This window comes from Cryptotermes secundus, unplaced genomic scaffold, assembly GCF_002891405.2.
Source record: "Cryptotermes secundus unplaced genomic scaffold, Csec_1.0 scaffold454, whole genome shotgun sequence".
Classification (NCBI taxonomy): domain Eukaryota; kingdom Metazoa; phylum Arthropoda; class Insecta; order Blattodea; family Kalotermitidae; genus Cryptotermes; species Cryptotermes secundus.
In genome coordinates, this window is record NW_019729215.1 from 414911 (window position 1) to 441441 (window position 26531).

A 26531-nucleotide genomic window follows, 5' to 3' on the forward strand; every position below is an offset into this window, starting at 1 on the left:
AAGAGGATTGCATGTAGGATATTGGTAGGAAAGGCAGAAGGAAAGACACCACTAGGAAAACGAAGACGTAGGTGGGTGGACAGTATTAAAAATGGATCTTAGAGAGATAGAATAGGATGGTATGGATTGGATTGAACTGGTTCAGAATAGGGACCAGTGGAAGGGGTCTTGTGAACACGGTTATGAACCTTCGTGTTCCATAAAATGCTGGGAAGTTCTTGAGTATCTGCACAACTGGTGGCTTCTCAAGATGAGCTCAACTCCATGAGTGAGTGGGTGATTCTCTCGTAAAGGAGAAAGAGGCAAGAAGGGGAAGAAGAGTGACGTAAGGACAGGGAAAATTGATTTAGGAAGAGCACAAACGTGCGACAAGTGCGGGGCTTCCGGCTGAGACGGGAACTGCTTTAGCAGTATGCAAAAACAGAGCCGGTTCCTCACATACAGGGAAATGATATGAGCGAGGCACACAGTACGAAAGTCAGAGATGGCAAAAACTGAAAGGACACATCGGAGTAGATAATATTAAAATGAATCATAAAAAGTGAGAGGGTGCGAACTAGATTTCTCTGGCGGGCTCTTGTGAACACGTCATATAAATCCCGCTTCCATAACAGGCGGAGGATACTAGGTACAGCTGAGAAACAACGACATTCTCAGAAACATCTCTGCTCCAGGAAATTAGTGATTCAGTCAGTTATTTGTTGTACACTTCGTGCTGAACAGCTTTTACTGGCACTGCACCTAAGCTCTCTTAAAGTCCGTCCGTCCGCCCGTCCCGACGTAAGTAAGCAAGCTGCCCTCAGTCCAGGCACCGCAGCACAATGACGTGCAGGAAGCGTGGAGGTAAAGCTCCCCGCATTCGTAACCGAGGTACTGGGCCGCGTGATAGCTTCGCGCTCCGTTCGATTTATCAGTAAGGAAAATCCTCTGGTGGCTCGGTGGGTCTCAGGGCGGTCTGGACGCGACAGTGGCCAAAATAATTCCTTGCCTTACACGGAATCGAAGCCCGAATATCCAGACCGTAGCTAAAACATTTACACGATGTTATGTTGTTTCTGTGTAGATGTAGACATTCTGTTCAGCGATAAGAATGTATATTAGCCGGTTCAGTGACTCCACCCCTACACCGATGCACGACAAGTGAAGGTCAACATAACAACCAGCCTCAACATCATTTGTCATGCAAACAGCGGTGCGAAATAGATAGCTCCATCGCACAGAACAATCCGCATTTCCTTCTGTGAATAACTACTGCCCCCCCCCTCCAACACGCTCCCCTCTCCGCAATGACATAGCCCCCCCACCCCCTCCCACACAAAACCCTATCCTTAAGAACCAAACAGATAAAAGGCCTACCGTTACCATGCTTTCACCACTGCAAGATACATCTGGTTCAGTTCTGGTTCTGAGTGACAATGCGGATTTGGTGCTTGCTGGTGCTCGCGACCGCTCTGGTGGACGTCGCGGTGAGGGCTGTCGCCCTAGAAACACGTAAGAACTGACACTCCTTCATTCAGTATACATAAACTTACCGAACGAAAAAAAAAAAGGCTTAGAAACTGGTGTTGCTTTCTTCCGAACCGCGCCGACAAGCGCCATTTGCACACGAACTGTCTCGCTTGTCTCTCACAAGTTAATGTATCGAAACATTTTGTTTTGCGCTGACAGACATTTAACGAGTTACTCGCGAACTGAACACGGGACGAGCGCAGAAACACGTGTAGGTATTCATGTTAAATGTCCGTTATTGTTGTCCGATTTTAATCAGCTTTGGAATTTGCAAATTCTGATTAAACTCCCCATTAACAGATTTCGGCGGCTCTCGAGTACGTTTCGGACGGACAGACGGATGAAGCAATTTTATTTCGAGTTCCGTAAGAACGCAAACTCGTGAAAAATGGGAGAACGCATAGTAGAAGGGTAGATAAAATCGGGAAATCATTGTAGAAGCGAGAGAGGATTTCCTGTGAGGGATAGAAAGAGCATCACTTTGTCAGAAGGCCCCCCCGCTTGCCCCTCTAATAAGGGCCGGTGCGAAAGTGCAGACGTTGTGATGGTTAGAAGTAGTGGCTTTGAGAGAGGGGCGCAGGATTTGGGTTTTCTGAATTAATGTCGATTGTATAATTTGGAAAAATAAACCTTAGTGGCATTCACGGCAAGGGAATTTAATTGTGATAACGGTTCAGTGTCCTGTTTCCCATCGCACAGACCTAACAGAGAACACAAAGATATAGCGAAATTTACTCCGTACTTCTACCAATATGTACGGCAGCGCGGTCCCAACTTTTCTTCCATTAGCATGCGCAAACCTCGGTGTCTCACTACGAGTGTTATACCTGCTGCACACACTGAGATCCACACGGGCAAGGAACGGGTAGACGTGCTTCGTAGCATGGCGACGGGCTACGGATTGGACGGCCGGGCTTCGATTCTCGGCAGGGGCAAGATATTTTTCTCTATTTCACAGTATCCAGACCGGCTCTGGGGTCCACCCAGCCTCTATCCAATGGACACCGGAGGCTTTCTCCCAGAAGGTAAATTGGCCAGGACTTGAAACTGACCACTCGCCTCCATCTAATGCAGAGTTAAAAAATGGTGGAGCTGTACGTCCATTTCCCCATACGTCTTCATGGCTTTGTGTTTAATTAATTACGAGTTTACATTTCCTCTGCTAAAATTGCTGCTCTCTGCATCCAAAGGGATTTGCCGAACTGAAGCAGCGGAAAACAGAGGGCTCTGCTTGCTTCCTGCTTGGCTTACTCTTCGACCTTGAAGATGGGGGTGGCATGTACCTCCGAAACGTGAGATCACCTTCGCCGGACTCCACGGCGTTATATCCCACGAGATAGAGCCCTCCGTAACTTCTGATCCGTTTGTATTTGCTTTAAGAAGCCGGATAACGTTCAGTAGGTCCGTCCGTCAGTCCATCCTTGTCCCGCACGTGATATCTCGCACCCAGCACTGAACCGGACTAAACTTTGGCAAAACTAACCTCAAACGACAATCAACACCGACAGAGGTAAATTCAATCCAGACCCTCACACACTATTTCGTTTTAATATCACCCCCACCTGCGCCTAGATATCCGCTGGGGTGTCTTCTCATTAGGATTTACGGGGGGGGGGGGAAGTCCGAATGCAGTTGTCATCTCTCACGTGGTTGTCGACAAACCAAAGCGCCGAAGCTCGAATCTCAAGAAAGCAATATTTACAGAAACGATTCCCAGCGCACGCGAACCGGGCAGCGGCTATATTCCAACGTCAATCAGGTTACCACTATAAACCCAGTGGTTACTATATGTACCACCTTGCTCTAATATACTAAAACTCCCTAAACAGCAGTAACCGGTTGGGCTCTGTAGCGGAGACGTAATGTTTCCTGTGAGGTACGGACTGAACATACTAAAACTCTGCATTCTGCCCACAGAGTGTATCTGTGTGTTCCGTATGGCTCTCACAGTAAACAGCGACTGTTTCCCTACACAGCATTAACCGGTTGGGCTCTGTAGCGGAGACGTAATGTTTCCTGTGAGGTACAGAACAAATTCAGTTGCTTAATGCTGCGGAGGAGAACGCATTTACTTTCTTGGTTCATTTAATGGCTCTGTCAGTATCTGGGGCTACACAGGGTGGAATGGAGGTACAACTGGTGAGCGATGAAGGGGTAAGGATGTGGTCTCTTATCCCGGAAGACCAGAAGAGACATCAGGATTCCTCTCGTACACAAGTGAGAAGCGCTATCGCTGAGCCAGTTCGCTCGATACATATGCATGCACTGTGTGGTTAAACGCAGGTGGTGCGTGCAGGGTTAAGGTATACTCGCATCGCGTGTTCTTGACTGCTGCTATCATCATTATGCCGTCCCGGAAGTGACGTAGAATAGGAGCAAATGGCTCTGCATAACTCAAGACTATTACATCAACAGGACCTCTAATATCAACAGGTTTGAGGTCGACCCCCGCGTGCTTGTCTGCGGTTGCGCAAGGCAGCCAGCCGCTTTCTACTGCGCGCACACAACGCCACGGGCTTTTTGTGCAATTATGTTGTCGCCGAAACGTTTTTTCTTTTTTTTTGGGGGGGGGGTTCTGCCGAAATCATTTAGGCTGTTTCGCAGATGTAAAGCGCAATGGACATACATGTTTCCGTACTGCGCGCCTAATTCACGCACTTCGGAGAAACAAGCCATGGAACCGGGCAGACTGCGATACGTGTCAAGCGGTCATCCCAAGGAAACTCGCTGAGAGTAAGCAATTACGTGCTTTACGGGACGACAGCCGACATATGGCGATCCTCGCAAAGCAGTTTCAAAACTTGGAGGGGGGCAACACGCCTGTCGTTCTGAGAACTGTCAACCCCCGCAGAAACACTGCCTTCAGTTGAACTTCAGAACCCGTATTTTTCCGAGCAGCCCCCATTTATGGGGCAATCTGCGACAAAACGGAAGGTCGTGGGTCAATGGATTTTTCAATTGGCCTAATCCTTCCAGCCCTATGGCCTTGGAGTCGACTCAGCGTCTAACAGCAATGAGTCTCGCAGCCCGATGGACCTCCTCTACCTGCAGCAAACATGAAATTGCTGGTGACTTGGCGGGACCCAGCCTCAGCAGAGACAGCAGCAGTACCACACAGTTCACAACTTTCACTCTGAAGATGCGACGTGAGGCTCTCACAGCGCCGCTGCCTCTCAAGGTCTCAGTCCTGCTGCCCCCATCTTCAGCGTAGAAGACACGAGAGAAGGAGCGTTCGGTGACATAAGGAATGGAGGACAAGGACTGCCCTCACTGTGCCTGAAGATGGAGGCAGCAGGTCGCTTCAAACGCCGGTAAATATATACCAGACTAAACTGTACATATCACAAGGGATAAAGACAAGGTGAGACGTATGGCCTCGCAGTTCGTGGGAAGAGACCGAAAGTCGCTGAGCTGGTGCGCCGGGAGTACATTTGGAAAGTAGACACTTCTCTTCACAGCGCCCTCCACACTAGCTTTGTGTAGTGGCCACCGGGGGGTAAAGTGGCCGGGTCGTGTAGCTGGCCACCCACCTGCATCTAGTGCATAGGGTAATAACGGTGCCGCTACACCTCCACTGTCGCATACGCTTCATGGCGTCATACAGTTACTCAAGCACAAGGACATGTTGGACACTGTCCACTGTCGCATACGCTTCATGGCGTCACACAGTTACTCAAGCACAAGGACATGTTGGACACTGTCCTCTGTCGGATACGCTTCATGATGTCATACAGTTACTCAAGCACAAGGACATGTTGGACAGTGTCCACTGTCGGATACGCTTCATGGCGTCACACAGTTACTCAAGCACAAAGACATGTTGGACACAGTCCACTGTCACGGATATGCGTAACCTTGCCGTCCTATCTACTACAGCAAGCTGTCCCTGCAACAGGCAGTGGAGGCCCATAGCGTTGTGAGACGTCGAGGCTCCCACGTTTTATCCCGACGATCGGCTCACAGATGAAGGTGAGGTCAGCCTTAGGCGCCGGCCGGCCTTTACCCCCAGGGAGATTCCTGGTACTCATATCTGGTAGAGGCTGAGTCGACCCCAGAGCCATAGTGCGGCTGGAAGGATTAGGTCAACTGGATAATCCAGTGATATCATGGAGAATCGAACCCGCGACCTTCCAGCTTGTAGCACAGTGCTTCAACCAACTACGCTACCGCCTTGTTCCAATTTACTACAATTCGCAGTGTTATTCAAGATGTGGGGCGCGTCCCCTTCGAAAGGAAGGATATTGTAGAAAAGTTACACTATAACACTGAGTTCATTGTAATTCGCAGCCGTGTCAGAGATCGACTTTTTGTAGAATCTTCCTAAATACTGTAACTCATAGAAACCTATAAAATGTTGATGTTAAAAAAAAGAGAGATTGGTCACGTGAACGCAAATAACGATGTCATATAACGAGGGAGAGTCAGTAATGGAAGTAAAACAGCTGTAACGGGCGTAATAGGTTACCTAAGCGTATCACTAGGTGGCAGCACAGTCCAGCTTCATGACAGCACACGCGCATGCACATATTCAGGGGCTGGTTTCCGTAGTCAAAATGCCGACCGTCCTTGAGTGTACTACCGAAGAGCGACGTTCTACTATGCGGTTTTTGGTGGGCAGAAGGACTCACTGCAAAGGTTACTCATAAATGATTGCTGCTTACGGTGGGAAGTGTTTGTCGCGTAAAGCGGTTCACAAATTTGTCGAGAAATTCTGTAAAGGACGTTCGGAAGTCGCAGATAACGCCCGAGCAGGTGAGGAAGTGGCCGAGACAACAGTCAAAAGGCTTCTATGCTGCGGGGTTTCCGCGCACTGGTAAAGCGATGGGACAAGAGTATCAATGTTAGTGGAGGATATCTCGAGATATAAATATTTCTTCCCGGCTTGAATATCCATTTGTGACCTTCTTACTGACTCTCCCTCATAATACAATAATTGCATTTTACACACTATCCACCGTCCTGTTATTTACTTTAAATAAAATCAGATGATGGTTACTGTCCAACAATTCAATAACTGTTTGTAAAGATACAGCTGTCCCAGTGTCCAAGTAAGCACCGAGCCATGAAGACGTATGAGGCAATGGAGGTTTACATCCACATATTCTTGGCCTCAGCGAGATAGCTGCTCTTCATATATGCACAGGCACACAGAATTTAAAGACAGCGGAGCGTTGAGAACTTTGCTAAGCCGAGGGGGGGGCACCATTATATAGCGTTTGAAAACTGATGGCAGTAGACAATTTTATATTATCATAAACGGACGAAACGTGCCCTGTAGCAGCACGCCACTGCTCCGAAACAGCCGGACACTTATCTGAGCATCGCAGTCACTGAGATGTGCTCCGAAATGCAAACATCCTATCTCGCGCCTGCGCGCTATGTGACACAGCCTGAGGAGGCGCGCAGGAATTACGACAACACCCAGCAAGGCTGATACCGGGGTGCCACTGCTGGCACGTACTGGCCGTCCTCAGCAGAACGCGCGGTGGATGTGCTCGAGTCCACTGCATGGTGTGTTGGGGCCTCAGTTACCCTTCCTCCTACAACTGCTGTCCCGCTATTTATTGCCGTACTTACCACATACAACAAAGTTGTCACCATGCCATGAAGGCGTATGGGGGAGTGACGTTAAGAGTTCCATGCTTTCTCAACCTCGACAGTAGGTTAACCCGGGGGGGAAGAACCCTTGGAATCCATTGTATAGGAGGATGGGTGGGTCCCAGGGCCGGTCTGGACAATGCAAAGAAACTGTTGGCCCTATCAGGAATCGAACCCAATTCCTCAGACATCCAGTCCGTGGCCGGTCGCTATACTGAGCCATCCCTGCTCCCAACCCCATCTTCTCACATTTCGTGCACTCCTACCGTCTTGCAGTCTGGCCACACGCACTGCGCTGAATGCATGCGGACCCCCTCACCACTCCTCAAATACCCTCCGTGCTCTAAAGGGCTTGATCCCAATATGATGCCGTTATGTCTGGCTGGAGCCCCAGGGACAGCTTCGCAGCTTCAAGATGTAAGCTCCTCCAAAGTGCATGGGGTCAAATCCGAGGTGCAGTTGCACATTTCTCCGCATGAGAAATTTGGCAGGAAATCGTGTGTTGCGTGGCCGGCCTTCTGAATGGGACGGAGCGAAGGCACTGGGCGGGTCCTTAGTTAGTTAATTACTGACTTACGAATGCTTCCCTGCTGTTAGCAGCACATAACGCTTCTATTATATATGAATAAGTAATCATCGCTGATACATTCCCGATGTATTTCTACCCTGAAATGGAGGAAGCAGTTTCCTCCGAAACGGCATCAACCAAAACAAAACGCGTCGTAAGGCGTTTTGTCGTAGGTGAACACGCCGAATACAGAATCACATCGAAATTCGAGCACTGTCGAAGATGAAACATGCTGACAGACACGCACCACATCACCATTATGCGCTCATTTAATCGATTCCGCGTCAAGAGCACATGAAATGACATCTAACATTAACTGAAATCAAAATATTTTTCAAAATATTTCAGCGAGACTTGAGGCTTTAATAGCGATCCTGGGATGTGATACCGTGTAGAAGCTGCCTACCCTGCCGGGGCGCAGACAGACACAGCCTTGAAACAGTTCCGTCTACTTATAACGAGGTTCCTCTGCGCTTGTCCCTCGGATACGCATGTCAAGACCGGTTCCTGGAGTCCCCTGTTCGAAACACAGAGCGACGGATGGACACACACGACGCGCATTAAATCTTTCAAACGTGAACGGTTTGAGTGGGAGAGAGAGAGAGGACAGAGAGAGAAATACTGCAGACAGAGAGAGAGATTTTATTGTGTGGGGGAGAGAACATCATTCTGTTGGAAGGTTCCCAGGCTCCGCCCGCTCGTCCCTCTGATAAAGGAAGTGTGAAGGTGAACGTGTTGTCAAGGTTAGAAGCAGTGGCCGCCCGAATTAATGTTGACACATAATTTGGAAAAATGTATTTTTGTGGCTTTGGCAGAAAGGGAACTTAATTTTGATTAATTTTAGTCAAAGTTACGTTAGGACCGACGGTCAGTCGGCCAGTCTGTCTTGGCATCAAGCCCCCCAACCTGTGGGCCCAATACCACATTTTTATTAATGTCAGTTGCTGGTTTCTTAATGTGGGGCGCTCTCTCTAACGACAGGACGCGTCTGTCGTTTACTACTGCTGGTGGCCCTCGCCAGCACAGTCATTCTCGGGTCCGTGTCCCGCGATACTTATGACCATATTTTACTGCCTCGGGTTCGAGACTCCCCAAACCTGGAGGACCAGGTCCCCGTATTTATATCCTTTATGACTGGGGCGACCCACCGGGTGAATTTTAGTAGGGACATTTCAATAATATATAAATATTTAGTCCGTACCTCACAGGAAACGATGTCTCCCCATGACAACGCCGTTTGGGTAAACAGTAACTGTTTATTGTTAGAATCACATGAAACGCATAAACACACTGTGTGAGCAGAATTCAGCGTTTCCGAATGGTAAGGAAGGTCGTTCAAATAGTTACCGGTGTGGTTTAACGAGTTATTAATATCTAGTTCAGAACAGAACACATAAAGCCTACTTTCATGCTACATAGAGCACACCCGAACGTGACGTGCAGCCATGTCCGGCTCCACTGGTTCACTGGTTATCGCTGTTCGCACAGGCGCCCTTGCGTCAGCGGTTTCCACATTTCATATCATGGTCTCCCCTCAACTTCACTTCTTGACTCTGTGCGCATGTCTGTTTACAAAGGACAGCTTCTTCAGTTTTTCATTTTAAAATCGTATTTTGGATCTTTCTCTAGATTATCAATATTTTACAAATTTCGCAATATTGTAGGTCATTGTCCCCTCCTGTTGCGACGCTGGCTCTGAGAAAAGGAACACCTAAATAAGGAAAGGAATAAACGTGAGAATGACAGAACTGGAGAGTACATGGGAGCAGCACACAAACAAACAAACAAAGAAAAAATCGTTCAGTGGTACGTTTCAGGTTCTTACAGCGGGGGCCATAAACACTGCTACCTTCTGGGGTGTGTGTACGAGTTCACCGAAGTTTCGGAGGGATATCAACAAATCTTGCTGCATGCTTAGCATGTCGACCCTGAAGATTGAGGCAGGACGTTCGTCGGAAAAGTCCGCGAACTTCTACCGGACTAAACGGCGACATATCCCAGACAACAGACGACTGCTGTGGCGCGCCGGAGAAAGCATTCATTTCGCGCCAGAAAAGCGGAACATATTTACACAAAAAGCACTTTCACTCGCCCAGCTCGGAAGCGCTGCCGGATTCCTCCGCCATATTCTGGATTATTGAGAACCGAACAAAAGAAGACGCCCGCGCGCCGCGAGTGCTGTAACGCATTACGTGGCACCATCTTGTCTCTTACGTAATGAGGAAAAGTTGAGGTGAGAGAGTGGGACACTGGGTGTCCCGAAAGTGGCTCCACCACTTCACAAACCGACACGCAACATGGGTAAATGTATTCGGAATTTTGGTTGGGAAACCTGAGGGAAAGAGACCACTTCGGAGACCTAGACATAGATGGAGGACACTACTGGAATGAGAGAGCATGGGCAACATCCGCATGTTTCAGGTTCGGGTCCTGTGGTGTAAGCACGGTAATGAAGCGAGGGACTACTTGACCAGTCAAGCTACTATCAGCTTCTCAAGAAGGATTCAGTTAGTCAGTAGGTGAGGGTGTGCACTGAATTTAACTGGCTCAGGATAGCGACCAGTGGTGGGCTGTTGCGAAAACGGTAACGCACATTCGGGTTGCATAATTGTCGGGGAATTTGTTGATTATTTGAGGACTGCTGGCTTCTCAACAAGACTTAACGTGGTTAGTGTTACTTAGGGCTACAGAGCTAAATATGCTATAACACGAGGCCTTACCACTATAAAAGGGAACCACGGAAACAGCCATTGCTATGCAACAGCTTCGTTAACACGCAACAATACTAGAGCCATCTATAAGCACCGTGCGTACGAAGAAACAATGGAGGAACTGTAGGAAGTGGTGTGTTTCTACGTGGTCCGCGCCGAGGCTGAATAAGGGGTCAATTGTATTTTGTGAGGCAGGTTCGAATACATGAACCGTAGCCCTGCGAGCCCCCCCCCCAATGTAGTGTCTCTCACTAACACCCCCACTTCTCTCTCTCACACAGAGAGATCTTCACAGAACTTCTTCCAGGTTGGGAGAGTCTCGAATCTGAGGCAGTACATATCCACACGGCTCCCGTGGCACTCTGGCGAGGGCCAGCAGTAATTGCAAACGTCAGACCCGTTCCTCTAGTCAAAGAGGGTGCCCCACTGTCCGACAGCAATAAAAACATGGCCTTGGGCCCAAGATGGGTGCCTCACACCAAGACAGATTGGCCGACTGACCGTCGCTCATGACGTAATTTTGACGGCTCAGAAGCAAGCCGAGATTTGACAGCTGAAGTCAGTCCAGCCCTGGAGCCAGCGGTCAGAGTGTGGGTTGGTGTGTCACCGCTTCAAGCATTTACTCCATTGTAGCGTGTTACACAGCCGTTACCTAGCAAATGGCAGTTTCTCCGGCTCCGCAGTGTACACGCGGCAACAGAGTAGTGTAGACCTGCAGGCAGACATCCATTTTCCCCGAATGGGAGTGGAACCCACGATCCCGGTGCTCAGGGACTGCAGTAGACCGCGAGTTCACTACGATCGGGCAAGCCGAGTACCACCCGCGAGCGTAACCCAAAATGCTGAACCCCCTGTAGGGCGGCCTGCCGAGACCACTGCTACGTTGCCGCGTCATGTCAGCGGCGGATTCAGTGAGCTGTCGACATGACGCGGCATTCATGTTTTAAGCGCTACGGAATGGAGGCAGGAGCTGTCTGTTGCGACAGCAACACGCAAACTAGCTTTCTGAGGCTCTGAATCCGCCACTGGCTTAGGACCGGTTTCCTTTTCATGTCCGCATCAGTGGCGGCATTCGAGCCAAGGTATCAGGCATTCTCTACGTTTATCAATGACAACTATTTGTTACGAAAAATTATTATTATTATTAATCTTCGGTCCAGAGCTGACTACAGGCTATACTTTGTCCACAAAGGTCTGCCACTGGTCCGTATTCTGAGTCAGTTGCATGCAGACCACACCGTAGTTTCTTCATGATCACTTTTAATATTATCCTCGCTACTCCGGTTACAGTTACACTGGATCGCAATATGAACAGCGCTGTTCACAGTTGGGTACATAATGTAACGTGGGTGGACAGAGCTTCTAGGCAACGACTTGTAAATAACCTTCAGTCGCGCAAGCGCACTCAACAACAGGATGAATGTTTATAGTTCGTTGCTAGACAACAGTCAGCGCCAGGCGACTAGCGTTGTAACTGTCACGTGACTGCCTTTCTACGGAGTCGGTGCCGCGACCGTTACTATGCATCTTCGCGGTAAACACTCCTCCACAACAATCGAACTGGGGTTTCTGTGTGGACGGTGCGAAGGCTATATAACGACATTCCACACAGAACAGATTTCGGTGTTAAGTGACAGTCGTGTGGAGATTTTGCGTGTCATTTGAAGACATTACATACATTGTATGTGTGCTAGAGTGCAGTGGGATTTAGGGCAATGTTATAGTTTCTGTGCTGAGATCCATCAGCAGGAGAGGACTAGTGTGAGTGTGTGTGTGTGTGTGTGTAGCAGCAAATTATGAAGTGTGTATTGACTGTAATTAAGAGAACACTTAACCAAAGTGCTAATGAATCCAATGATACGAACTAGAACCCGACATTTCGTCACGCGTACCATCCCACACGTGACAATACATTAAAAGACAGGTGGCATTTAGACAGCCACTTGTCTCTTCAGACCTGCATCATCACATTCAGAAACAAGTACAGCTTCTGAGCCTTCTGTCGGTGCATACATGTATTGTCTTTTTGTAGTTTCTAAATAAAGGCTCTGCTGTGATATTTTGTTGCTTATTTCCATTGGCGCAACTTATCATTACATTTCCCGTTTATTTGTTCTAGTTTTGTGTGTCTCAGGCCTACGGTTTGCTTCCCTAATGCGGATGGCCCTTCCCCCTCCGCCAGTTACTCCGGATCAGCGGGGGTTTAGTGCACTCCTCTCTAACTGCGCGGATGGAGCTGGCACAGGGAGTGTCTGTGTGTCTCAGCCCTACGGTTTGCTTCCCTAATGCGCGTGGCCCCTTCCCCTCCCCCAGCTACTCCGGATTAGCGGGGGATTAGTGCACTCCTCTCTAACTGCGCGGATGGAGCTGGCACAGGGAGTGTCTGTGTGTCTCAGCCCTACGGTTTGCTTCCCTAATGCGCGTGGCCCCTTCCCCTCCCCCAGCTACTCCGGATTAGCGGGGGATTAGTGCACTCCTCTCTAACTGCGCGGATGGAGCTGGCACAGGGAGTGTCTGTGTGTCTCAGCCCTACGGTTTGCTTCCCTAATGCGCGTGGCCCCTTCCCCTCCCCCAGCTACTCCGGATTAGCGGGGGATTAGTGCACTCCTCTCTAACTGCGCGGATGGAGCTGGCACAGGGAGTGTCTGTGTGTCTCAGCCCTACGGTTTGCTTCCCTAATGCGCGTGGCCCCTTCCCCTCCCCCAGCTACTCCGGATTAGCGGGGGATTAGTGCACTCCTCTCTAACTGCGCGGATGGAGCTGGCACAGGGAGTGTCTGTGTGTCTCAGCCCTACGGTTTGCTTCCCTAATGCGCGTGGCCCCTTCCCCTCCCCCAGCTACTCCGGATTAGCGGGGGATTAGTGCACTCCTCTCTAACTGCGCGGATGGAGCTGGCACAGGGAGTGTCTGTGTGTCTCAGCCCTACGGTTTGCTTCCCTAATGCGCGTGGCCCCTTCCCCTCCCCCAGCTACTCCGGATTAGCGGGGGATTAGTGCACTCCTCTCTAACTGCGCGGATGGAGCTGGCACAGGGAGTGTCTGTGTGTCTCAGCCCTACGGTTTGCTTCCCTAATGCGCGTGGCCCCTTCCCCTCCCCCAGCTACTCCGGATTAGCGGGGGATTAGTGCACTCCTCTCTAACTGCGCGGATGGAGCTGGCACAGGGAGTGTCTGTGTGTCTCAGCCCTACGGTTTGCTTCCCTAATGCGCGTGGCCCCTTCCCCTCCCCCAGCTACTCCGGATTAGCGGGGGATTAGTGCACTCCTCTCTAACTGCGCGGATGGAGCTGGCACAGGGAGTGTCTGTGTGTCTCAGCCCTACGGTTTGCTTCCCTAATGCGCGTGGCCCCTTCCCCTCCCCCAGCTACTCCGGATTAGCGGGGGATTAGTGCACTCCTCTCTAACTGCGCGGATGGAGCTGGCACAGGGAGTGTCTGTGTGTCTCAGCCCTACGGTTTGCTTCCCTAATGCGCGTGGCCCCTTCCCCTCCCCCAGCTACTCCGGATTAGCGGGGGATTAGTGCACTCCTCTCTAACTGCGCGGATGGAGCTGGCACAGGGAGTGTCTGTGTGTCTCAGCCCTACGGTTTGCTTCCCTAATGCGCGTGGCCCCTTCCCCTCCCCCAGCTACTCCGGATTAGCGGGGGATTAGTGCACTCCTCTCTAACTGCGCGGATGGAGCTGGCACAGGGAGTGTCTGTGTGTCTCAGCCCTACGGTTTGCTTCCCTAATGCGCGTGGCCCCTTCCCCTCCCCCAGCTACTCCGGATTAGCGGGGGATTAGTGCACTCCTCTCTAACTGCGCGGATGGAGCTGGCACAGGGAGTGTCTGTGTGTCTCAGCCCTACGGTTTGCTTCCCTAATGCGCGTGGCCCCTTCCCCTCCCCCAGCTACTCCGGATTAGCGGGGGATTAGTGCACTCCTCTCTAACTGCGCGGATGGAGCTGGCACAGGGAGTGTCTGTGTGTCTCAGCCCTACGGTTTGCTTCCCTAATGCGCGTGGCCCCTTCCCCTCCCCCAGCTACTCCGGATTAGCGGGGGATTAGTGCACTCCTCTCTAACTGCGCGGATGGAGCTGGCACAGGGAGTGTCTGTGTGTCTCAGCCCTACGGTTTGCTTCCCTAATGCGCGTGGCCCCTTCCCCTCCCCCAGCTACTCCGGATTAGCGGGGGATTAGTGCACTCCTCTCTAACTGCGCGGATGGAGCTGGCACAGGGAGTGTCTGTGTGTCTCAGCCCTACGGTTTGCTTCCCTAATGCGCGTGGCCCCTTCCCCTCCCCCAGCTACTCCGGATTAGCGGGGGATTAGTGCACTCCTCTCTAACTGCGCGGATGGAGCTGGCACAGGGAGTGTCTGTGTGTCTCAGCCCTACGGTTTGCTTCCCTAATGCGCGTGGCCCCTTCCCCTCCCCCAGCTACTCCGGATTAGCGGGGGATTAGTGCACTCCTCTCTAACTGCGCGGATGGAGCTGGCACAGGGAGTGTCTGTGTGTCTCAGCCCTACGGTTTGCTTCCCTAATGCGCGTGGCCCCTTCCCCTCCCCCAGCTACTCCGGATTAGCGGGGGATTAGTGCACTCCTCTCTAACTGCGCGGATGGAGCTGGCACAGGGAGTGTCTGTGTGTCTCAGCCCTACGGTTTGCTTCCCTAATGCGCGTGGCCCCTTCCCCTCCCCCAGCTACTCCGGATTAGCGGGGGATTAGTGCACTCCTCTCTAACTGCGCGGATGGAGCTGGCACAGGGAGTGTCTGTGTGTCTCAGCCCTACGGTTTGCTTCCCTAATGCGCGTGGCCCCTTCCCCTCCCCCAGCTACTCCGGATTAGCGGGGGATTAGTGCACTCCTCTCTAACTGCGCGGATGGAGCTGGCACAGGGAGTGTCTGTGTGTCTCAGCCCTACGGTTTGCTTCCCTAATGCGCGTGGCCCCTTCCCCTCCCCCAGCTACTCCGGATTAGCGGGGGATTAGTGCACTCCTCTCTAACTGCGCGGATGGAGCTGGCACAGGGAGTGTCTGTGTGTCTCAGCCCTACGGTTTGCTTCCCTAATGCGCGTGGCCCCTTCCCCTCCCCCAGCTACTCCGGATTAGCGGGGGATTAGTGCACTCCTCTCTAACTGCGCGGATGGAGCTGGCACAGGGAGTGTCTGTGTGTCTCAGCCCTACGGTTTGCTTCCCTAATGCGCGTGGCCCCTTCCCCTCCCCCAGCTACTCCGGATTAGCGGGGGATTAGTGCACTCCTCTCTAACTGCGCGGATGGAGCTGGCACAGGGAGTGTCTGTGTGTCTCAGCCCTACGGTTTGCTTCCCTAATGCGCGTGGCCCCTTCCCCTCCCCCAGCTACTCCGGATTAGCGGGGGATTAGTGCACTCCTCTCTAACTGCGCGGATGGAGCTGGCACAGGGAGTGTCTGTGTGTCTCAGCCCTACGGTTTGCTTCCCTAATGCGCGTGGCCCCTTCCCCTCCCCCAGCTACTCCGGATTAGCGGGGGATTAGTGCACTCCTCTCCAACTGCGCGGATTGAGCTGGTACAGGGTGTGTCTGTGTGTTTCAGCCTCATACATCCTGCCGTGCAACCGGACCGACCCCAACATCAACGCCTGCATCAAGAGGGGCTTCACACACTTGCGGCCCTACATCGCGGCGGGTAAGCAGCCACTGACGTCGCAAAACCTTTGTACAAACTTGCTTCGTGAACTGACGCCGTCTGCATTGCGTTCTCCTGTTAGGGGGCGGGGACTCCAGGCCATCAGAACAAATTCTGCTGCATTCTGAATACAGATACTGTGACGTCACTATTCGTGGCCGAACACCGAGAATCGTGCAGAATTTTCATTCTATTACTCACAGTTTTGTATCACACTGGTCAAGAGTTCATTCTTTGTTCGGCCCTGACATCTTCTTCAGTTTTGTAATCCTATACACAGACGGGATATCAGCCCGTCGGAAGGCAGGACAACACACACATCCATGTCTCGAGTGGGACTCGAACCCACGAGCCCAGTGCTCGAGCGGGCGAACAGTTCATTCCTCCGTGATGGGCACCCATCCCGAGTCAGCTGAACATAAACGCGAGTGCAGGTGCAAGTGAAACAGTTTACTGAAAATAATGCGGGTAAAACCAAAATGGGAGTCATGTAAACAGTTCTGATATGCATGGTGGATTCTGCCCTGAAGACGGAGGCAGAAGTTTCTTCAGGGCACATTCTACCATAACTGACGAAAGCCAGCGCCTCTGCGACGGCCTGCAGGCTGGACGGCCGGAGTTCAATTCCCGGCAAGAAATAATATTCTCTTCTTCTCCACAGCGCGCAGACCGGCTCTGAGGTCCACCTAACCTCGTATCCAATGGGTACTGGGGGGTAAAGCGGCAGGGGCGTGAAGCTGACCATTAACCTCCATCTGGTGCTGAGGTCAAGAACGTTGGAATTATACCTCCACTCCCCCATACGTCTTGATGGCGTGGTGCTTACCTAATTAAGCAGGGGGACAACATTACTTTCACTTTCCGGCTGTTACACGTCAGTGGGGAGGAGCTGTGTCCTGTGACGTGTGCTTCTGACTGCACTCGAGAAAGGCCGGTCACTTTGAATGACAGCTGTCCTGAGTCTGATCTCATTCACCACTGCAGGTATACCCGAGCTGTCTGTGCCCCCGATGGAGCCCCTGGTCATCCCGCGACTTGCGATGGAGAACGGCAATGGGGCCGTTCGCGTGAGGGCGACGTTCAACAACATGACCATCCGCGGAGGCAGCAACTATACCATCACGTGGATAAAGTACGTATTCATACTCATCTGCATGTCGGCTCTTGCTGTGGAAGTGGCCGTGGCCTAATTTAAGGTACTATCCTAATATATGCATGACTGGCACGCGGTAGCGTAGTTTGTCTCAAGCATTATGCTACAAGTCGGAAGGTCGCGGATGCGAATCCTGATGAGGTTATTGGGTTTTTTCAATTAACGTAATCCTCCTTGCCGCATTATGGCCGTGGAGTCGACTCACCCTCTAACAGAAATGAGTAGCAGGAATCTTTCTGGGGGTAAAGGGGGGTAGGGTGGCGCGTAAAACTGACAAGCTCACCGCCATCTGTGAACCGATTGTCTAGGAACTGGGAGCTTCGACGTCTCACAACTATATGGGCATCCACGGCCTGTTACAGGCCCCAATAAGTGCATGGGTGCACTGAGGAAAGTCGCGAAAACCTCTGACACGACAGCTGCTCTCCAGGACGCCGCTCACCGTGGCGTTTGTTTCAATAGTTTCTTTAACGACGATGTCAGCAGTTTTCGTTTTAGTTTCTTGGGGTGGTGTGAGACTGAGTCCACTTGACTTGCCTACTGGTCCAGCCCCGGATCATAGATGATGAGTGTGCAGCAGTCGGTGGAATGAGAATTGGAAGGGGAAACCGAAATACTCGCAGGAAACATGCCCCAGGAGCACTTTGTCCACCACAAATCCCACATGTTCTGACCTGGGTTCGAAGCCGGGAACTGACCACCTGAGCTGTGGCGCCGCCCCCACGATGTCAGTAGCTCAGAAAAACTGGATGTGGAAGGAAGGGAGGAACCGGGATAGCGACTGGCTACGGGCTGGACGCTCAAGGGGTCGGAGTTCGAATCCCGGTAGGGGAAAGAGTTTTCTCTTCTCCACGTCGTCCAGAGCGGCTCTGAGGTCCACCCAACCTCCTATCCAATGGGTACAGGGGGCTCTTCCCCGGAGGTAAAGTAGCCGGGGCGTAAAGCTGATCACTCACCTCCAATTATTGCAGAGGTCAGGAAAATGCGGATCTATAAATACGCTCCCCCATACGCCTTTACGGTGTAGTGCTTAATTAGTTAAGCACAGGGACAACTTTACGCTACCTTTTTACGGAAGTAGTCAGAAATACGTGCACTAACTCATTGTCTGTGAGGTCTGGGCGATGCCCCGGCCAAAATCCGAATCCGATGAGTTAACTGCTCAGCCGGCCGTGAGGACTTCGTGCTTGTTGAAAAAGGCAAGATGAACACTAAGGCGTTCTTTGCAACTGCATTAAACATCCTGAAGTGCCTTAGCACCTTCTGAAAGGTCAGAGTCACTGGCGGCTTACCGCCAAACAGTTCGTCTTGGCGACAAGCCCCTTGAGACCCACGACCAGCAATTTTATTTTCAACCGAACCGTTGCTGTAATAGTCCTTAAGTAACATCCTCTCTGACGAGAAGATGGGTTTGTCTCTTATGAATAGGCTTGGCGTTTCATCGAGTGTACATTTCGCACATATAGCGTGTTACTGGAAATGCTTCCTTTTGCACTATATACGAGTCCTCTCTCAGTACAGGCTCTGCAAAGCAGATCGTGCATAGCTTGCGTATCTTATGCTACAACGGTCGTAAGCTTGACCACCGCCAAGTTTAAGCCTCTTATATTTTCTGTGTCTGGCTTCGCCTTGTCCTATTTCGCGAACATGTGCATTCTCGTGATTTTGTGTGATTTCTAGTTGTTGCCTGCACAATTTTCTTACATAATCGTATACATACGGAAGGTTGAAAGTCGTGTGCAAATCGCAGACCGGTGTGCACCTTGGAACATTTCCAGTGGTCGGGAGAACCTTGTTTTGCAGGCGCTGCAATTTTATGAGGCAGGTGTCTGCTGATAATTCGCAGGCGGAACATGCGTAAGTCATTGCTGATCTGAGTCGTGCCTTATGAAAGGTTAGTTTAATGTTGGCACTTACACACTCATTTTTAATAGGGAGCAGATTCTGACAAATGTTCCGAAAGCCTTGGCTTCAATAATTTCTGTCAGTCTCCGTGTAAGCCTCCTATCGAAGATTACGCCGAGAAACTTTATATGATTTAGGGCTAAACAATATACAAAGATTCAGTCCGTACCTCGCAGGAAACACATTGTCTCCGCTACAAAACCAACCGGTTAATGCCGTGCGGAACACATAAGGACAGTGTACTGGCAGAATGCGGGGTTTTGTAAAGGTAAAGCAGGCGGTGCACAGAGTAACCGACGTGGTCTAAAGGGTTAGTTAGTTATTGGAGAGGGTGGGTTTCCCCATGCACTTAGACCTGTATTGGTCCATTGTGCTTCCCTCTATGATTTCTACCAGTCTCTATATCCTAACGGTACTGGTGCTTACCATCAGTCCCGCCCAGCCAGCGAGACCGGCTCTACTAGCTGAGAGGTATCTATAATGCTTCCCCCATCTACCAGAGGTATTAGAGACTGCTGTTGGGCGGGAAACGTCCGTTAATTTGGCTCAGTGACCTCCTTTGGAGATATGAGGTTCTTTTACGTGCCGTAAAGCTACGACACGGGACCCACGGCTTAAAGTCCCTCCCGGAGGACTTGTTCCGTGAATTTTTCCGCCCTTAAAAATTCGACGACCTCCGCCGGGTATTTGAACCCGCGTACTACGTGTCATGAGGTGGGAACGTTACTTCTAGACTACGTTGGTCTAAAGGGTTACTAATTTGAAGAAGAAAAAATGTTTTTCTACGATTTAATAATGGGCATGTGCTACATGCGTGACGTCAACGGTTCCCCTGAATTCCGCCCTTCCAAGATTTTCTCCAACTCGCGCCAGACGTTTAAAGTTTCGTGACCTTCCTTTCCCTTCGCTACTGAGAAATATGGGACTTGCATGTAGGTTTACTTTCTAAACACTAGTCTTGCATTTCTCCGTGTTTCAGTCTTGTCATTGTGTCTGAGGTTTTCTGAACTATGACATCGTCTAGTCTGGTAAGGATTACCATCGTTTCGTAGGAACACACGCCTCAGTCTTCACATTTCATAAAGGTAAAAAAAATAATTAAATTTCGCTTAGTGCGGGGGTGGAGTTCAGCTGGGTCCACTCGGCACGGCGGCCACTGATTGGCCTATTGTAGCCTGCCCCGGGTGATTATGATGATGGAGAATTTGGTGGAATGAAGACTGGCAGGGGAAACCGAAGTACTCGGAGAAAACCCGCCCCAGCGCCACTTTGTCCACCACAAATCCCACTTAACCAGACCCGGGATCGAACCCGGGTCGCCGCGGTGGGAAGCCAGCGACTAACCGCTTGAGCTATGGCGCGGCCCCTTTCATAGAGGTAGATTTTACTCCGAAGGCAATGTGTCCCTGTGTAACGTCGGCAACCATGTACCAGCCTACACGGCGTCACGCTCTCGCAGAGATGACTATGAATATTGTTTATCATTGGGTGTACACACTTGTGGCCCCGGTAGAAGTCCATCGACGTTTAGAGGGAAAGTATTCTTGCCGCCTGCTTCTTGTTTGCCTTGGATGGAGGCAGTACGTTCCTCTGAAACGTCGGTGGACTCCTACCGAGCTACATGGCGTTACATCCCAGAAGACTTCAGTTACAACGATTTGTGGATTTCGTTCGGTTCCTGTGCCGACAAGAGTAAAGTCCCGCTCGGTTTGCTGCAGGTCTGACGTTCCTAAGTACCGCATAGACATTGGGCTGTCCCTCCCACGCATCGAGGCGACGGGGAAGTACGAGGTGGCGGGGAACGTCCTGCTGTTCCCGGTCCGCAGCAAAGGAGAATTCTGGGCCGTCTTCTGTAAGTACCGCGCGGCCTCACTTCAGTATGGCGCAGTCTGTCGCACATTGGCGGGGATGCCAGTAGCAGTTGGTTCCTCCGAGACATGGGCGGACTTCTACCGGACTACTTTGCATCACGTTCCAGGATACAGTGCCCTTTGTTGCTGCGTGGGCCGACTGTAACGCAGTTGTTTAGACTTCATAACGTTGGGCGCTCGTAAGGAACAGGATTTGAGACTGTCACAGCGGTGACTCTTCCGGGACATAACGCCGTGAGCTCGGTCGAATTCCAACAGACTACACGGCGTCACATTCCTCAAGACGGAACTCTTCAGCTCTTTTTATTTTTTATTTGTAAATTAAAGAAAAAATTAGTTTTTATGAATTAATCTGTATCAGTAGTTTGCACATGCACGGATCAAGCAGTCGATCTTAGACATTTCGAGACTTATAACCAATTAGACTTAGTAACATAGCTTTCCAAAAATATCCCGCAGCCCTCCCTGGGGGTAGGGCGCCTCACACATTGTAAACCACTGCTTTAATATAGTTGGAAACGCTGCCGGTAACTCAGCTGACATGATGCGTCACACTGGATTGAAAATAACTGGAAAGGAAGCGATCGCGACATACAATTTCAGGTATCATAGCGGCATTTGCCTGGGAGACTGAGGAAAACCATGTGTAGGCAATAAGACACGCGGATATAAAACGAATACATGGGGTTATACACGCAGCATTTCGGGCTCTTTAGGAAATCAATTGCTGTTTACTGCGAGATAATCATGCGAAGTGTATGTAGACCCGTTGTTAGGCAACGACCACGAAAAATGAAAATATACAACGGCCGTTGCTAAGTAACGGCTCCGCAAACAATCATGTTTCTACAGAAAAATTGCGCTGTAACAGAGGAACAGTATTTTCTATGAGGTCTATGCCGAGATGCTATAAGCAGACAGTAAGTTGGTTGGTTGGTGAGTTAGTGAGTCAGAGAACTGCTGGCGATCAGCCGCTGTGGGCTGTTGCTGTTACAAGCTGGTGACTGAGACATGGGACAGTGCGGGAACCCAGAGGAATGGGAAGTCCGCCGTCGAAAGCCGTTACCAAGCAACGGCTAGGGAAGGCGTGACTGTGTGTATGTGAAATCATGCCCTGTGTCATGAGCCCCAAACTCGTCTATAGTCAGTCCATGGAGTGACTGTATATGCGTATAATTGGGCGCACGGCATAGGGCATTAGAATGCCAGGGGCCCTCAAAGTGTGTGACACCGCGACCCCTCCCCCCAGAAGTCATGCGCTGGGAACGGCAGGAGTTAACATGCATTTCTGAGAACCCGCATGTCGCTGTGTGTCTGCTTGCAGACAACATCTCCGCGGTGACCAAGATTGTGGGCAAGGAGGTGACACTGGAGGACGGCAAGCGGTACATGAGGACGGAGAAGCTCCTGGTCGACTTCACCCTGGGGAAGTCCCGCTTCAGGATCCGCGACTACATCAACGACGGAAACATTCTGGGTAAGCCAATGTGTGAGACGTCGGCCCAGGCCGCCTGAGGCGCCTTTCTCCTCTGCAGAGACCTCATCGCCACCGACTGTACCTCAGTCGTGGCACTGCTGACTTCTCCACTCAATTCTTGTCTCATACCCTGAAGATGGAGGCAGTGTTACCCCGATCGGTAACGCTGTCGACTACAATTCGGAAGGCGTCCGTTTCGAACCTCGGCCTGGACGACGATTATTCTCATAGACTTTTAGAGGTTTTCTTCAGTCACTTCACAGAAATTCCCAGACATCTCGCAATAGGCCACGACCTCTTCCTTCCATATATCTTCAAATTTTTCCTTCAGTAATGATCCTACAATTCCACGCTATATGGTCTCAGTTACTGAGTATGTCGTTAAATGAATCATAAAATAATAATAATAACAACAGACCATCACAATATGAATCTTCACCGCCACAAAAATCTTAATGCCGGTTTATTGGTGTTCAATTCTTTCAATTAACAATTTATTCTTTTATGTCGCTGATAATTTGTTACCGTTGTTTTCAAGAAGTTCTTAGCCTGCTTTGTACGTGTATATTCTTCTGGATCTGCGAGCGAGTGAATTGCGTATCGCTGGGTGGAACAGAGCAACGCCTCTTCGCGTGTTTGTAACAGAAATGCGTTTTCTTGTTTTGTCATGACTGTACTTCTGTCGGCATGTAACAATCCAAGGACCACTGAATGGATTTTCACGAAACTCGATACTGATGGTGTACTAAAATTCGTAATTACGTTCCAAACCTGGTTTGAAGCAGAGGACAATACCGGACACTCCACATGGAGACCTGGGAGTGTTTCTGCGCGCGCATCTCGAGTGTAACTCGGTAAACGTTTATCGGAGAGAAAAATATTTCAAACAAAATTTGTAGAATGAAGTGAAAGACGTGTTTTACGTCCGGCACGCTTTTATTGTCAGTTTCTGGTTTCCGGAATAACTGAACAAAGTGAGCGAGGTTGCCTGAAATGTTGCGCAATTTGCCTGTGGGAGCTAATAAACCCCACGATCCCAGGACCTCCCAGATGCCACAAACTGCAGTGAACCAGGAATCCGTCAGGTAGGCCGACGTGTATAAAAAGAAAACGCCTCTAGGACTGACCCCGCGCTCTGTGTGTTCAGGTGAGGCCATGAACCAGTTCCTGAACCAAAATGCTGAGGAGATCATCAAGGAGATGAAGCCTGCAGCGTCGCAGACCATTGCCCGGTACTTCAGGGAGTTCCTGAACGCCGCCTTCCTCAAGATCCCCATTGAGGTGTGGCTGAGGGACGCATAGATGCGTCATCTCGAACCGCTGTCGCCTGGGACACCGTCCTCTGTAAGCGGCCCACACCTCAGGAACGTTCCCGTCCACGTTTGAGAAGTGTCCCGACCGAACCGCGCAGAAGACAGCACATAACATGGGTTTGTTGCGTAACGGGATGTCTTACAGAAGAGAGCTGCAGCATGTTAGGTTCCGAACCCACTAGCATATGAGGGAGAGTCAGTAAATACGTCACACAGCTGTAATGGAGGTAATAGGTTTCCTAACTGTATCACTAGGTAGCAGCACAGTCCGGCTTAATGCGAGCCTAGGTGGCACATGCGCATTCGCATGTTCAGCGGCTTGTTTCAGTAGTCAAAGTGGCGACCGTGCTTGAGGATTGTACTACCAAAGAGCAGAGTTCTCGTGTGGGAAAAAGGAATCAATGCAAAGGATATTCATAAAGAAATGTTTCCTGTTTACGGTGGGAAGTGTTTGTCGCGTAAAGCGGTTCACAACTGGGTCGAAAAATTCTCTCAAGGACGATGATGCCCAGCCAGGTGAGGAAGTGGCTGAGGCAACAGTCAAAAGGCTTCTATGCTGTGGGTTTCGACGCACTGGTAAAGCGATGGGACAAGTGTATCAATGTTGGTGGAGGATATCGCGAGAAATAAATGTTTTTCTTTCTCCAGGTTCGAATATCGCGTGTTTTGCGTTTTATATCCACCTGTGACGTGTTTATCGACTCTCCCTCGTACACTTCCCTCAGTCAGGACAACCCTGCAACCAGACACAGGTGCACTCGGCACACCCAGACTGGTCCCAGTGGAATAATACTGAACAGAAATAGAGATAAGGGTTTCCCATGTATCCATCCCCATTTCATTATTGCCGACTGGAGGGGGAGGGGTCATTGTTTTTATTGACCGTAGAATGGATTTTAGCCCCGCCTGCAGGGAGGTTTCAGTTTCGTCATCCTGTGATGCTTTCCACGTTTCTTACTGGCATCTTTTCTGTTATCTCCCGCTGATGCCGTATTATTCTGCCTAGAACTGCTTTTGGTCTGAGAATAGCGCAGGAACTTTCCTCCCCGACACCTGGTAACTGTAACAGATACATTTCCCGAAACGTCGTGTGAAATAACTCAAAGACGATGGCCATATCCGAAACAATTGCCATGTTTAAGTCAGAGCGGACTGATGAAGCTGTGGACGGTGGAGACTTGCTTGCAGAGAGACAGCAAAGTGTATCAACATGGTACAAATACACCAAAACTTGTAAGAGGCTGCCTGAACCCCAAGAATGCTTGTGTGCCGTGAGTGTGTGTGTGTGAACAGACAAAGACACCCCCTCATATGAGAATTCAGCACTGCTTTTTACCTCGACACAGAGAAAACTTTAGTTTATCTTTCCTCATATTATTAAACACAGAGTGTCCACTCAAAACGTAATTCTGCATATCACGAATGTGACTTAAAATATCCACCGACTAGACATCACACTGTAATGTAGGTTTTGCGTTAGAATTTCGAAGAAAGGCTATTTTTTTACAACATACCAAATACTGAGGCTGAATACGTTTTGGTTGGACATTATGTATAGCGAGTATTTGTGATTCATATGTACAGAATGTTCCTCCAGTAACCATATCTTAGTGTCACATGTAGAGTGTACAATATATAATAATATTTATAAACTGAAATATTGTCTCCTTATCTGCAACAGCACCTAAACGACAAAATTTAATATTAACAAATCAATATAAGGAGTCCACTTTCCTGCCTTTACCCCGTGCGCTATTGCCCGATACATACGTGTATATCCAACATCGGCAAACAATATGTGAGATTCATTCAACAAACAAACGGGACTACAGATCCGTTCGAGTTAATCGTGGCCATCCACAACAGTGGCTAAACTATGCAGGCATTTGCCAGGATACCATCTAAGCAACAGATATGGAGTAAACTCTCGCTAATCCGGACTAAGTGGGGAAGAGAGGTCGGCCGGATTAGCGATAATTCGGATTACTATAGCAAAAAGACAAAAAACTTAGAACACAAATAAATGAAGAAATTAATGATATAAGTAGTGTTGATGAAAATAAATAATGAAAAATATCAGTGTAGAGCCTCTATTTGAAAACTATAAAAAGGCAATTATATTCATTCAGAAGCTGTACTTGTTTCTGAACGTAATTATGCAGGTCTGAAGAAACTGTCAAGTTGTGTCTGAACAGACAAGTGGCTCATCTGCCTCCCTAAATGCCACGTGCCTTTTGAAGGTGTACTCAACTGTCAACAGCGATTTTCATATTTCGATCTGAATTAGCGAGGGTTTACTGTAACATAAGAATGGCTTCGTCACTGTAATAAAGAGATGCATGGACGGTAATTATTCTGGTTTCAGACGTAGACTTAAAATGTTCTTGTGCGTGTTACTTTCCCCTGCTCAAGGGATGTGCAGTTTCTCACGTTTGTCTTCACACTATACAGAACTCTTTCAGCAGACTCGCTCCCTGTTTGCCTGAATACTACCGGAAACTGAAACCAAAACACGGTGTAACAAGTCTGGTGTATATCATCACCTTTGTTTAATTATTTCCAAAATCGAGGAAAAATTATTCTCAGCAGACGGTATGTGTTTCATTTTTCTCTGCAATTTTCGTAAGGTAAAAGGTAAAGCTATCCCTGTAACAGGCCGTGGAGGCCCATAGGGTTGTGAGACGTCGAGGCTTCCACATTTCCTAGACAGTCGGCTCACAGATGGCGGTGAGGTTGTCAACCTTACGCGTCGGCAGCCCTTTACCCCCAGGAAGATTCCTGGTACTCATTTCT

The 26531-nt window shown here is 49.9% G+C and overlaps 2 protein-coding genes across 3 annotated transcripts in view; one reads left to right on the top strand and one right to left on the bottom strand.

Annotated features, from left to right (window-relative positions):
• LOC111865470 (protein takeout) overlaps positions 1 to 26531 on the bottom strand; it is a 95953-nt gene that overhangs the window by 36801 nt on the left and 32621 nt on the right. The window lies entirely within an intron of this gene.
• On the top strand, positions 1382 to 25389 carry LOC111865471 (circadian clock-controlled protein). Its single transcript, XM_023853547.2, has 6 exons — positions 1382 to 1491; positions 15927 to 16019; positions 17004 to 17151; positions 20796 to 20929; positions 22273 to 22425; positions 23573 to 25389. Exons 1-6 carry the CDS (start codon positions 1416 to 1418, stop codon positions 23725 to 23727), a joined length of 759 nt encoding a protein of 252 aa, XP_023709315.1. The 5' UTR covers positions 1382 to 1415; the 3' UTR covers positions 23728 to 25389.

Excerpts from the sequence above, each read along its gene's own strand:
- LOC111865471 (XM_023853547.2), top strand. The coding sequence starts at position 1,416 with ATGCGGATTTGGTGCTTGCTGGTGCTCGCGACCGCTCTGGTGGACGTC. Across the intron at positions 17,152-20,795 it reads TATACCATCACGTGGATAAA|GTCTGACGTTCCTAAGTACC; the intron begins GTACGTATTCAT and ends GGTTTGCTGCAG. Across the intron at positions 20,930-22,272 it reads AGAATTCTGGGCCGTCTTCT|ACAACATCTCCGCGGTGACC; the intron begins GTAAGTACCGCG and ends GTCTGCTTGCAG.